Raw genomic sequence first — 13,965 nt, 5'->3', positions numbered from 1 at the left:
AACTTTTAATCTCGTATTCTTAATCTCCACTATTTATAAACAAATTATTAGTAAATATATTTTAAAGGTTTAGACATTATTTTTCTTAAAGTATAACACATGTGCAATTAAATTCCATTAAAAAGTGGTTTATATCTCAAACTTTAAATTAATAAATTTCAAGAATCTTTGCTATTCACATCAACTCCTCCTCGTTAACCTCGCTAACCTCTTTATCAAATTTTCTTATTATATTTTTTAATATGATTTTTTCATAAGATCATCAATCAAGATTCATCTATCAATATAATAAATTATAATAACCAACAAATATTTTACCTTTACTTCAATATTTGCATTATTACTGTATAATATAAAGAAACATTATCATACAAACTTTACTTAAAACTTTCGTCTCGACGATTAATTCGATTTCATAGTTTAATATATTGTTATTAACTGTGAATTATTTAGAACTATCGTTTTTCTTATAGTTATACATTTGTTATACATTTGTTGGTGATTTTTCATACCAATTCAGCATATTTACTGTTTGGATTTTTTCATCATCTTTGATCCTCCCTCTCCATCATCATATCTGCCTTCATATTTACATTCATTGTTTTATATGATATATATTTTATTGAAATAACCGTATATTGATTAACCACAAAAAAAAAAAGAAAATTTACTGTAGTGATTCGAACTAATATTTGGGGTGGGAATAATCTTCAATTTGGGGATTTGTTCGAAACATTTACCAGTCACTCCGCTTATATTATTTTCTTATATGATATTCGCGTTTTTCATGCAGAAAATCGTATCTTTTACATACATGTGTGACAAAAATACGTTTTTTTAAATAATGTAGGTAATATAATTCAATAGTAAAATATGTAACAAAGTCAAAATGATTAAAAAACGATAGTTTTTTCTATAAAAACGGGGCACGTGTATCGTGACGAACAGGTTTTCGCAGACAAGCCGCGTGTTAGGTTAGGTACATATTATTATAGTACGTCACACGTGACGTGATTGCCAATCGGAGCCGTCTTGCCGACGCCAGGAAAAATCGTCGGAAGTAGTCGTGATTCGATGTACGTGCAAGATTATAGGTTTTTTTTGTTTTATTTTTACACGTCAGACAGCTAAATTATACAGCCTAACATTTTATAAACAATGAAAATATTGTAAAGAGAACCGATGAAACGACATATTGCAAACAATGATTCTTGCAGCTATTTTATATGGTTCGGGCACTTTGCTTCAACGAAATCGGTTACGAACTCGTAAATCGCAAGTTAAATCCTACAAATGAACTACGTAATTTTCCCACGAGTTTTGGTTTTTTTCAAAGTGACTTTTCAGTCTAAACTTATATTTTTAATGTTTATCAATGTTACGTTAATTTCCGTTAATCAAATTCGAGTGAAAAATATTTGTGTTTTAAAGAACTCTGAAGTTTTTTAGATTTTCGAGTACCGCTATGACCGGATATCTTACCGCGACGACTGGTTTCTACTATGATGTGATTAAATTTAAAACCTTGGAAAGGTGCTATAGTTCCAACACACTGTTATCTTAAATGAAAATTAATTAAGAGTCATTCATTCGATTTCAGGGGCCTACCGGACTTTCACCTTGGTCTCGACTTATGTCGATGTACTTGCCTTTTCGATTTATCTATTATTATATCCGTCTGTTGCTGTACGGACGCGGTGCTAAGTTCTTGGTAAACATTTAGTATTGAAATTACCGAGAAGTCTTATCGTCGCAGACGTGCAACGCAGATTCGTTAATAGTTAATTTTAAATTAAATATCCACCGCTGTAATTCTGGAACATTCGAATGAAGAGTCCTTTCGTCCACGAAAGAGAGGTCCAAAAATCATAACAAGCAGAACAATGATGAAGTTTCGAATCCAAGTGAAGAATTTAATCGATTTACTAACGTTGAACGATATGTATACTAGTGATTAATATGAATGTGGAGGTCTACTAGTGGAGGTCTGGATTTGAAAGTCCCATTCGATGGGAATGATTGCCAAAACCAGCACAACGTAATAACACATGGAATAATGATCATCCGAGTACACGTATTATTTGGACTGAAATTATTGTAATACGATACATAAAAAAATGAATTGAATGATAGCCAACGAATTATTCAGACATAGATAGGTATTGGTTTGAAATATGATTTTTTGAATAAGATTTTGTTTACGTGATTTTAGTACATGCGTGTTGTATGATTATGTATTCAAATGTTATGCCAAGTGTTGTAATGCGCAGCAGTGTTTTTTATACGGTATAATATACGAGACACATAACGTACAGCTCGCCGTATTTTCTCTAGAAACTCTAGATATTTGCGATGAAGAATAACTCTGAGGAGTTCTCTTTTGCCATGGTAATGATCAAAATTTTTTTGATGGTTACTGAAGTAAAAACTGTTGTGCAACAGCAGCATACATTTTCAGATTTAATCGTTTGATTTTTATTAATTCCGCACAGGCATCCAAGGATGGGTACGCGATGTAAAATTTGTCCTCTTTTTTCACCCGCCATTATTGATCGAAAAAAAAAATGTTCCGTAATATCCGTAGAAAATTACCGTTTCACGTATTTAATATTTAACACGCGTTCAATACGGCCTTTTGGTCCATGCGCTCGAGCCCCGTCACGCCGGCCGATCAATGGTGGATGTGGGGGCCCACTCGTCGTAAACGCACGGCCGAGGGGGTTCAGCCGTTAAACTGGTCGAGGGCTGGTGGAGGGTGGAAAAAATCGTGCAGCAGTCTTCCTCGCGATAATGGTGACTGCAAGGACACGCACGCACACGAACACGCACACACATCCGTACACGAAAACCGTTGCGTCGACAGAAGTGCTCGTCGGCGGGGATCGTGTCACGGTGTAAGGGTGAAGGGTGTTCCGGTTGTGCGTTGTTATATTTATGTACGTATTTTATTATTGTTCGGAAGCAAGAGACCATGTGCTCGACACCGGTGCGGTGGGGGAAGTCTTCGGGCTCTGCGAGCGACGGCGGCGGCGGCGACGGCGGACGGGGGCCAGGTGTTCGGTTTGTTTTATTGTATTTTTTTTTCCAACCGCCGCCGCCAAACCAGTCAGTATGTACGTGTAGTCGCCATGCAGTGGTCGTGTGTGTTTTCGTCGTCGTCTTCGTGGCCGTTGTGCGTAGTCGTCTGTGCGTGCGCCGCGGTCGCCGCGGTCGTCGCGGTGCCCGTTGCGGTCGTGTCACCGCCGTCTTTCCGGTCGGCCAATCTGTCCACGACGGCCCTGCTGTCCGCCGACAGGTACGGCAAAACCGTGTTGGCCGGTGATGAGATGGCCGTGGCCGTGCAAGAGTACGCGGACTGCGCCGTGTTCCGAGTGCAAGCCCGGACCCGCGGCTACGTGGCTTTGGGGTTCGTGGACCCGATCGCGGCCCATTCCGTGGATGTGTTGCTTTTCTGGGTGGACGACGAGACCGGCGTAGGACACTTACTGGTGAGTTGTTTGTCCCGTAGTATAAACGTGCACCATCGCGTGGTGCAGCTGATGTCGCATATATATTTCGGAATATTCAATAAGGGATGATGCTCGACTGGTCACACAACCCCCTAAGTTTCAAGGGGGGGGGGGGCAAGGGAAGATCGTAAATATACTGTCGTGGGTGAATAATTATTATTGTAATAAAAATCGCCGAATTATATAATTTAGTTCAATGTACATTTGATTTTGACAACAACTCTACGAGTTAATTTACGAAATTAATATTTCAATTTTGATTGTTTCTAATATTCAATTTTGACATATTTTTAGACTTAATGGTTGGTATTGGTTTAATTTATCGTGAGGATGGTGTCGAAATCTAGGGGAAGACGGCACCAAACCTGGGTCACCATTACGTCCCCTGTAACATTGTTATTATTCAGATGCCCATCCAGCTATGACTCCGGTGATTTATAGGTAATAAAAACTAAAATATCGATCGTTTTGAGGTTTTTTTTTTTTGAACGTATACCATATGAAAGTTATTAAAATCGTATAAGCATTTGACATAAGTAAATAATATACAGTTAAATATACCTTCACTCTAACCCGGACCGAAGTATCGTAACGTTACCATATAATGACGAGTGTTGAAAAAGATCAAACCTACTAGTGAGTAGGGTCGTAAATGATCTTTTTCGAAAATGAGCCTTTCATTTGGCATCTTTAATAAAATAAAATGATGTCAACCGGTCCCTAGAATCAAAAAAATAATCTTAGTAACCATTCTGGACAAAAGTCCTCAAGTTATCCCGTCTCATTTACGTTTTTTTCTATTTCGGATCTTTTTCCGGTTAACACGTTAGTTAGCTATTACATTTTGAACAACATCACGAAGCTATACCGGATGTGTTAAATAACTACATATTATAACAATATATCCGACTTTTTACATGGACCCGTGCAAAGTGACGATCGCTATATTATTACGACCATGTATCACAGTATTGGCACTTGCCATGATCACATGTTAATTTCCGGTCCTGAGAATATGATTATTTAACGATTTGAGGAAGCCGTAATCCTCCGTAATACTTAAGAAATCTACGACCTTTGAAGATTCGCATCAAAAATTGACAAAAAAGCTAAGTCGTCCCATTTAATATAGTCTTACGATCCTTTGTTCAACTTAATTTATTTTTATTATAATATTCTACACTTTTTTACCATTGATTTGTACAATTCAAAAAAGTGAATATTATTTAGTAATATAAAATTTAAACACCACAGAGGATTATTTCTCGATGTATCCAACAAATTACTCCTGCCCTTGAATCCGCATCACCTTATCCATTTTCGTAGAGAAACATAAGGACACTGAAAGTACCGACATTGCATGTCCTGACGAATTATGTCATCACCCCGTACCCGCTGTTATCTAATAGCGCACCCGTATACAGTTTAACATTTTAATATATTACACGGATGTAGCCGCACACACTTCCGTGTTTATCCTCTGAACTGTTCACCCTTCCGACGTTGTCGTATATTCATCGGTCTACCAAAGACGTATTATATGTACTAGCTTCTGTACGAACATCCACTCGTGGTGGCCCATTCCGCGACACGTATTCGACGATCCCACAGTCGTGATGTATACAGATGATAATCATCCGTCTAATAATAATCGAATAATAATCATAGAAAAATATCACTATAAAGAATTATTCACGTTTAATTTACATTTTGAAAGCAGGACAAAAAGGCATTTATGTTTTGTAATATCTTTTCACGACATGAAAAAATCCTTAATGCGCTGCCAATTGCTGCAGTCAATTACAATTCATATATATAATATAAAATTTCATCTATATTATCGAATTCCAGTGCGATCCATTGCGGTGATTCGGTTTATTACTTGGTTGTGCGTTTCAAAACGTTTAAATTATTGTAGAACACTTGTCGGATGAATAAACATATAAGTTACGATCAGAATTTTCAAGTTCATTTATTTGGTACATAACTCTGTAATTTTGTCTTTCATCAAGTATATTTTGAATTGTATGGCTTCCATATGTACTCTCGTTGATCGCTCAATTGTTAAAGGTGAATAATGTCTACCTTACATCTATGATAATTTGTTATACTCCATCGTTCACGTAACAGGCAGGGTGTGGAAGCTTCATGATACTCTAGCGGATCACGGTAGCCAACGGATAAGTATTGAATATTGCGTTAACCACATAAACGAAAAACTGATAACCTCACTTCTTAAAAACGCTCAGTGTTTCTAATTTTCCTGACGTACCACTTGAACTTTTCATTACTCGAATTCGCTGTCTTTTCATTCTTATTATATTCGAATTGAGCTTGTTGTCTAGTGTTTGAATATTTTAAGTACGCGTCATCCTTTTTTCATAATATGCATAGGCGCAATTTTGGGGGGGCTTGGGTGTGCTTAGCACCCCCAAATGTGTTAATTTTAATTTACATTTAAATACTCATTACTCATTTTGTATAGAAAAACTTAATAGATTTTGAGTTTTTTTGTATAAATATATAAATTTTTATACAATAAAAAAATATTTCGCAATACGAAAAAAAAATATCTTTGCTATAGGGTAAAAGTTTCAAGTTTCTAGTCATATTACTTTTGGAATTATGACTAAATAATTAAAATTTGGAATGTGAAAGTCTTATTTACAGCGTATTTTTACCATTTCAGGACTGTTTTTTCCTCACGTCTAGAAAAACTATTATTATTTTAAAAAATGACCTATCTAAAGTACCACCACATGCCAATTTAAAGTCTAAAAAAGTCCTAAAAAAAACTTTTGGGCCAGTATTTCTATCCGAAAAAGTGTTAAACAAATAAAATATGAACATCATTATAAAACCATAATATTCGTCGCTTCAGTCAGAATCTAAAAGTGATCATAAGATAAAACATTTTTGTTTACAGACAGGTAATTCGTTATATGCGCAATAAAAATATAAAATTAAAGTGAACAATTTAAATTTAGAAATATTCATATATTTACCAAATATTTTAGTAACTGTTGAATTGTACGGTTTGCGGGTGTCTATAGCCATTAAGGAACATGAAAAAGATAGAAGGGCTTCAGCAACCCCAGTTTTTTCATTGAAATTGCGCCCCTGATAATATGTAAAAACGATATTCAATGTTGCGCTAATAATTATTTTAGTTGACTACTGCACAGGTTTTGACGATTATTTACTTGTAAAATTGTTCTATACACTCGGTGTTTATAGAGATTATTTAGGAAATCTTTGCGTGGATATCCTGTGACTCAATATTTTATTAATAATATAGTGAATTCGAGTGTAAATAGTTGTTTTGGGTAATAATTTCACAGCATGATCTGATGGAAAATGTAATATATTATTTTATAATACATTTATTTGTATATAAATAATATGTACGAACGCACCATATCATGTTTCTTTCCAAGATTAATAAGATATAGTATTTATAACATTAATGATTGTAGAAATTATTTGTGAACGCTCATTCTACCGATTGACCTTAAATGTATTGGTATTATTATGCACACGAAAAGTGTTCATTCTACATGTTAATTTTATTCGTAAATCTCACAAAAATCTTATTTTTATCTGATTAGAATTGTCTTAATACTGGCACTAGTCTACGTTTAAATTCTTCTCGGGTTTAAAATGCCATCGTCGGTTATTATCAGGTTTTTAACACTTCTTATAATATTCAAACATTTTATCCCGCGCTGTTAAACCTGGAAAATGGAAATGAAAATAAAATAAAAATAAATCTAAATGAAAATGTAAATGCATATTTTATGTTCACATAAGTATAAATACCGAGACATTATATGTATAAATATGATGTAGATCGTATTTTACATAGAAAATAAAATTAAAATGTAACGTTTGTCTTATAGTACTATATCGTTGTTTTAAATTTACATTATATTTACATTTTAATACAATTTATATTTGAAACTAATTATTTCGTATTACCATTGGAATGTCATAAGAGTTATATTAAAAATTCTACTATTCTAATACGACTATTATTAGTAGTAAATAGCATTGTTACGTATATACAGTACATATAAAAAAAACGCGATACGACTCACTATTTGTACACATTTAAACGGATTACAAATATTTTATTTTTATTATATTGATTTTATTTTATAGATTAATGCAAATTGATATTACCTCAAACTACATATAACTATATATAATCTGCAATGTATTATTATGATACCTGTAGTATTTAACACCATTGTATTTTCTGTATAACAGAATATTATATTAATATAATATCCATCAAATATTATAGCATGTATGTAATCAATTATAAATAATTGTACTCGTGAGATGTGATAGGCAAATATTTTTAACTTTTATAAAGTAAAATAATAAAAAAGTATTATTTAAAATACAACCTTACGTCCTATACCTGAACATATTCTTATGTTAAAATTGATTGTTACATTTATTATAATCTACGAAAAATCTCAGGATTATATTTATACATGCGTGTACATTATATATGATTATGTGTGTGAAAAAAATGTATATCATTTACGAGATTTAACGAGTTAAACCTGTCTGATTTATAGTATTTTTATTTATTCCCATGCTGAAGTTTGTCATGCATAACTATGTGATTCAATATTATACTACATATATATGTACATTGACCTTATACTAATGGATGGGTTGTGGAAATAATTACCAAAATAAATGACCATTTTTATTTTTTAAATTTAATCCAAACTTAAAATATTTAAATTAATTAAAATTAAGTTTTAAAGCGAGATCGACATAAGTATTATACTAATAAGGCCGTGTACATTAATTGAAAAAACTTTTTTATTGTGGTATTAATTCCACATTTTTTTAATGTTTGCAAATAAATACTAGGTAAGGTCACTTTTGGAAATTAATTTGATATTTTAAGATTTTTTTTTCGTATCTATTAGTATAACGAACCTAAGTACATGATTCGTTTTGCCAGATCATTAAAAGGCGATAAATCCCAAAGAAATGTTTATTTGTCGGTATTTTAACTTGTGTTGTTACGTATTCATATATAAATCAATGTAAATTTTCGAAAATCCGTGCGCGATTTTCGATAATCGTGGAATGGTTATTGATAACCGAAATAATTTGTTTGCTCGCGTGAATAAAGTATCGATTGGTAATAAGCAAACAGAGCAAAGTGACAAAGGTGTTCACTACCGGGTAACCGAAACTTCAAGCATTTAATCAAAAACTAATTTTCCTTCAAACATTTCGTAATGAGATTTTGATTTATAAATTTAGGTACAAGCCACATTTACAAACAGAAATGGTAAGGTATGAGCGACCTATAAAATGGATATTGGATTCACCAAACAACAAGCACTTGGTCCCGGCTTTAATCATGTATCACCTTTTATAATAATGATAATATGAAATACATTTGTTTATACGATTAAACTTTTAATGAACTAATTAGTTTAAAAATTAATAATAATTTTTTACAGCTAAAGGGAAAAAATTTGGTTTTTTTTTTGTATTTATTTTATATAAATTATATAAGTTTATATCTTTTTTTATTGTATTTATAATTTCAAATATTGTATTCAACAATGATTTTATTTGATATTTTATTAATTTATAATATATGAAAAAACATCAAAAGCAGTTTTGGAATAAATACAATTATAATACCTAGTAAAATAAAATGAATTCGAAATAAAAATATTAGTATAAATAAAATTTAAAGTAGGGTATAAGCGTAGTAGCTTAATATATCCAGCCAAGTGCTAAAAAAAAAGAAGATTAAAAATTAATCTAATATTTAATATAAATGGTGTTCAGGTAAAATGTTGACACAATGAAATAAAAATATGTACTTACACCATTCCTAAAAATGTAATAAATACAGAAGCGCTCACGCCAAATACGAGATCATTACGAAATTTATTTTTGTGATCTTCCGTAACGAAGATAAATTTTCGCCTAGTCCTTTTTATCAGTCAATATATTAGTTATCGACTGGTGAAAAGCGCTTAAACGCTAATTAAAATCTAAACTATATAAATATCTGTATGTCGTTTTAACACTATTATACATATACTATATATTGACATTTTATTTATTCATAAACTGTATTTGTTATTTTTTTTTCATTTATCGCGTTTAACCTACGACACGTTCGCGGAAAACACTGTTTCACGTTCTTGTTGAATAACAATTCGTCGTTGTATGTATAATAATATTTATAATGTAATATTTCTCTGCGGACATGACGGAATGTCCGGGCAGTCGGTGTTCGCGAACTCAGCGGCCAGTTTCTATCGAACACGTGACAACCGCGTACAAGCGGCGGACGTTTTTTTTTTCTTGCCCGTATGTGGCCCGGTTGTGGGCCACAAAACAACTGCATTTGAAATAAACAATTAACTAAATATTACAATTCTACGTTGGGATACTGACGATTTCGTGCGCAGTTATTATTAAACGTTTAATCGAAACGCTTTCAGACCCATTCCGTCTCGGAAGTTGGTAAATTGGGTCCAAAATAACCTTTTATCGGTAAATTGGGCCCCAGAAAAATAAAGACAGTAGGTAAGTTGGGTCTCGGAAAAAGAAAGGTAGTAGATAAGTTGAGTCCCGAGGGAAAAAGGTAGTAGATAAGTTGGGTCCTGGGGAAAAAAGGTAGTAGGTTAATTCTAAGGTTAACAATTTTTTTTAAATATCTATTAATTTTTATTAAAAGTGAATTTTAATATTTTTGTGTTTTTTATTACATTTCCGGTAAAAACTTAAAAAATACGAATTCAAAAAACTCAAATCCACGTACAGTACGCAGTGCACGCTCCGAAAAATATATTGTGAAAATGTTCAGATTTCGTACACTTGTGTCTTTGTGTAATCATAAGAGCTATCATCAATATTGGTGTTAACTGATAATTGATAACTGATACACGATAGACGACAAACTAATGTATATATATATGCCTATATACGCATCTTAATTAGACATAACAAAGTTATGACGTTACGAATTTATTTAATCACGATGGAATCGATAACCGATAGGAACAGTGTAAATTGTCATTTGTAAAACGACTACGGCGAGGTAGTATAATAATAGTTAGGACTCAATTTACATACTACTTTTTTTCCCCGGGACCCAACTTATCTAGTATCTTTTTTTTCCCGGGACTCAATTTACCGCTTTCAAAATGTACATAAAATATCGTGGACTCAATTTACCTAGCCCCTCCGTCACTGTGTAGCATTTCTAGCATGAAGGTGGGCAGCTGCTCACAGGGCCGTCCTGATGATTTGCGGGGCTCGGGGCAGAGTAAAATTGCGGAGCTTAAATGTCGAAAATGTCACTATTGCGCGTCAGTTGCATAATGGAACTCAAATGTGCGCAAATAGTCTTAACAAATATAGTACTTCGCACTTACAACAATATGAATAAGTAAATAAATAAATTATTTAATAAACAATTTTACATGAAAAAAAAATGATATGTACATTTTTTTTTCCTCATCAATTTAACTTTTTTTTATTGTATCTATGATCTATGAAAACAAGACCTGTCCAACTGTGGTGAGAGCATGGGGCCCGGGGTGAGAGCCCCGCTCGCCCTGCCTTAAGGACGGCCCTGGCTGCTCGTACCAATATTTTTGACGTTCAACTATTAAAAAGGTTAAAACATACAAATAACGTTTCCTATCTCTAAGGTCGATAGATTAATGCAGATAATGGGTTCTTTACACCGTCAGATCTGAAAGTATTATCATTATGACATGTGACAGATTGGGAACAGAGGAAATCCATATACTTTTTGGTATTTATGCTTTTATGTGCGATAATTAACGGTTTTCAATTAAATAATTTGGTGATAGATGATTCAGAACCTACACATTTGGTTGGTCTACATCTACGGTACTTATAAATATATTCGTGTCCGTATGAAACTTGCGTTCTAGAACCATCCTCGACCCCTCGGCACGGCGGTCTCTTCATGATGTGAAAAATAAAAAAATCTACCAATACACATCTACACAACGTGAGCTGTGCGCGAGTACTACGACGCGCTGCTGGAATTCAAAAAATGTTTTCTGATTCGTTTTTACCTGTTCTCCTTTGACACGGGCTTTTGTTGCGATTTTTTCAAAGAAAAATAACCGATGAATAGCATGAATGGGCCCGGACGGTGTTGCAGTGTGCGTAGCCATACACGTGGTATAAACCTATAGTACAACGTCTATAGCGTTGTAAAAATATCATTCTCACGGTGTATGATTGAATACGTGTTACAATACATCGATAATCAATATTATACGTTTCCATAATCCATCTTCAATTTTCGATTTGTCAAAAAAAAAAAATCTTTCCAATATGTACCATACACCTTTAAATTGTTACAAATTATCCGGATCCAACAAAAATAACGTTTTTTTCACATTATTCTGGGATTCGTTTTAGTTATATAACCCTTAACTATGAATTACTATTGTTATAATTGAATTTCGGCATTTTTTTGAAAATTCTACGAATAATTTTTCGCACCAATTACCCGTATTTAGTTTTTTACGCATAAACATATATTTTCTCTTTACATCGTCAATGTCTTGTAAAGTTACTTTATGGTTCAATTATAGTTTTTTTAATTTTTACATTTTGAACGTTACCAATACAAAACAAAAATAATATATTCATATATTATCTTATTATTTTATGCAGACGAATTTTGTTTGCTTTATTTACGAATAAGCGGACATTGCAGAGAAATATGAAATCATGTTATATTTGAATGTATATTAAATAGTATAAACGATGAAATGGTGTATTGAACATTATGTGTATTACAAGACTGTTTACTTAACCGGATAATTTATAGCATGGAAATTTGTGTTTCTGCTGGAGTCAACGCGTTAAAAACAAATAATTATCCGTAGAGTTTATGGTATAACTTTTTTTTTTTTTTGCTTTTTTAACATAACCGCTGTAATTCAATTATCTAAGTATAATGTTGTACGAGAAACGAAAATGGACCATTAGGGTTTATTTTTTATTTTTGTATACGTATTATAGACAAAAGGCCATGTGGATGTATAAAAAAACGGAATACCTCCTGGACTACACTACGACATGTTGTAAACATAATTCATCGGGTTTAGTTGAGGGTTTTTATCTGTTGGTACACTACGCGTTTCTTTTTTAAAAATACATTGTTTTTGAAATACACGCATGAACATTTTCTTTTTCAGTGGCGCCGACCCCTATATGTAAGTACTGCCTATTCAATACCTAATTTAGGTATTTAGGTGGTTGATCTCGTCGTAGACAAGATTAGACCGGTATTAAGATGTACAAAATATAGAAATTTGGATTTTGGACTTAAGACTCTTTCAGAAGTATAGTAATAACTCAATATACTCAAAATTTTATTTTCATACAATATTATATGAAACATATACATCGGCACTACTGTTCGAATATACCTACTCGTTTTGTTTTATGTTGTAGGTATATGTAATCCTGTTAATGTTTGAACTACATATGAACAATTTGCGATTAATGAATATTGATTTTATAAATTATTTCACACAACACATTTAATTTAAGTACCGACATGTGTGGACAAAATACATATCAATACGAAATTCATCACATTGTATATTGAATAATGTTATAAGTTATTCGGTTGGGTTAGTGTGCTTAATTCGTTCTGAAATATTTACTTGGACAGTTTGTCGTGATTACTACGGTATAATATAATAAATCTAGTGATAGAAATTAAATTAATTAATTTCTTGTGGCTTTGTTTTTGTAAACTATATATACGCCCACACATACTTATTTAAATATTTAAATATTTCGTCGACAATACATATTTCGATTTATAAATTTTCGTGTTTTATATAATACGCGTTCAAGAAATATAATAATTTTACTAAGAAGTATAATATTATCTCCTGTTTTAATATAAAATCCGGTCATCCTGTAGGTACGTTAGGCGAGTTAAAATAATTAACCCTGAAGCATATATATAGGAAATGGATATTTGTTTTAAACTCGTGCTTGTACATAAATTTGATGATACTGACGTTTATCCATGCGCCGAACATCCGCGTACAAACATAATCATTCATTTATTAGTACATTATTAAATTTAAAAGACCGATCGAAGACGCGGGGCAAATATGATTGCGATTTATGATGTTTCCATATAGATATACTTTGTCGGCAGCAGAACTTTTAATTTGATAGGTTGCCCTGGAAACAACGATTTATAAAGTATAATGATAAAAGTAGGACCAAAGTTTTTATTAAAAAAAATATTTGTTGGATTTACAATATAGTTATCGGTACTGAATATCTTTTAAGATATTTAAGATATTGCACTGTATTGTTTTCCTGTTTCTACGGTATACGCACATAGATTGCTGTAAGAGAAGATCCATTTTTTTATTTT

General features: G+C 32.5%; 1 protein-coding gene across 1 annotated transcript in view; it reads left to right on the top strand.

Moving 5' to 3' along the window:
• Positions 1 to 3,101: 3,101 nt before the first annotated feature.
• LOC112682960 (MOXD1 homolog 1-like) overlaps positions 3,102 to 13,965 on the top strand; it is a 39,284-nt gene continuing 28,420 nt past the window's right edge. Inside the window, exon 1 of the mRNA XM_025553754.1 lies at positions 3,102 to 3,488. Coding sequence (XP_025409539.1) covers positions 3,129 to 3,488 — 360 coding nt within the window. The 5' untranslated portion in view covers positions 3,102 to 3,128. The remainder of the gene's footprint in view (positions 3,489 to 13,965) is intronic.

This window comes from Sipha flava, unplaced genomic scaffold, assembly GCF_003268045.1.
Source record: "Sipha flava isolate LNK unplaced genomic scaffold, YSA_version1 217_pilon_pilon, whole genome shotgun sequence".
Taxonomy (NCBI): domain Eukaryota; kingdom Metazoa; phylum Arthropoda; class Insecta; order Hemiptera; family Aphididae; genus Sipha; species Sipha flava.
The sequence above is the reverse complement of the archived record's forward strand: the minus strand, read 5'-3'. Positions and strand labels throughout refer to the sequence as shown.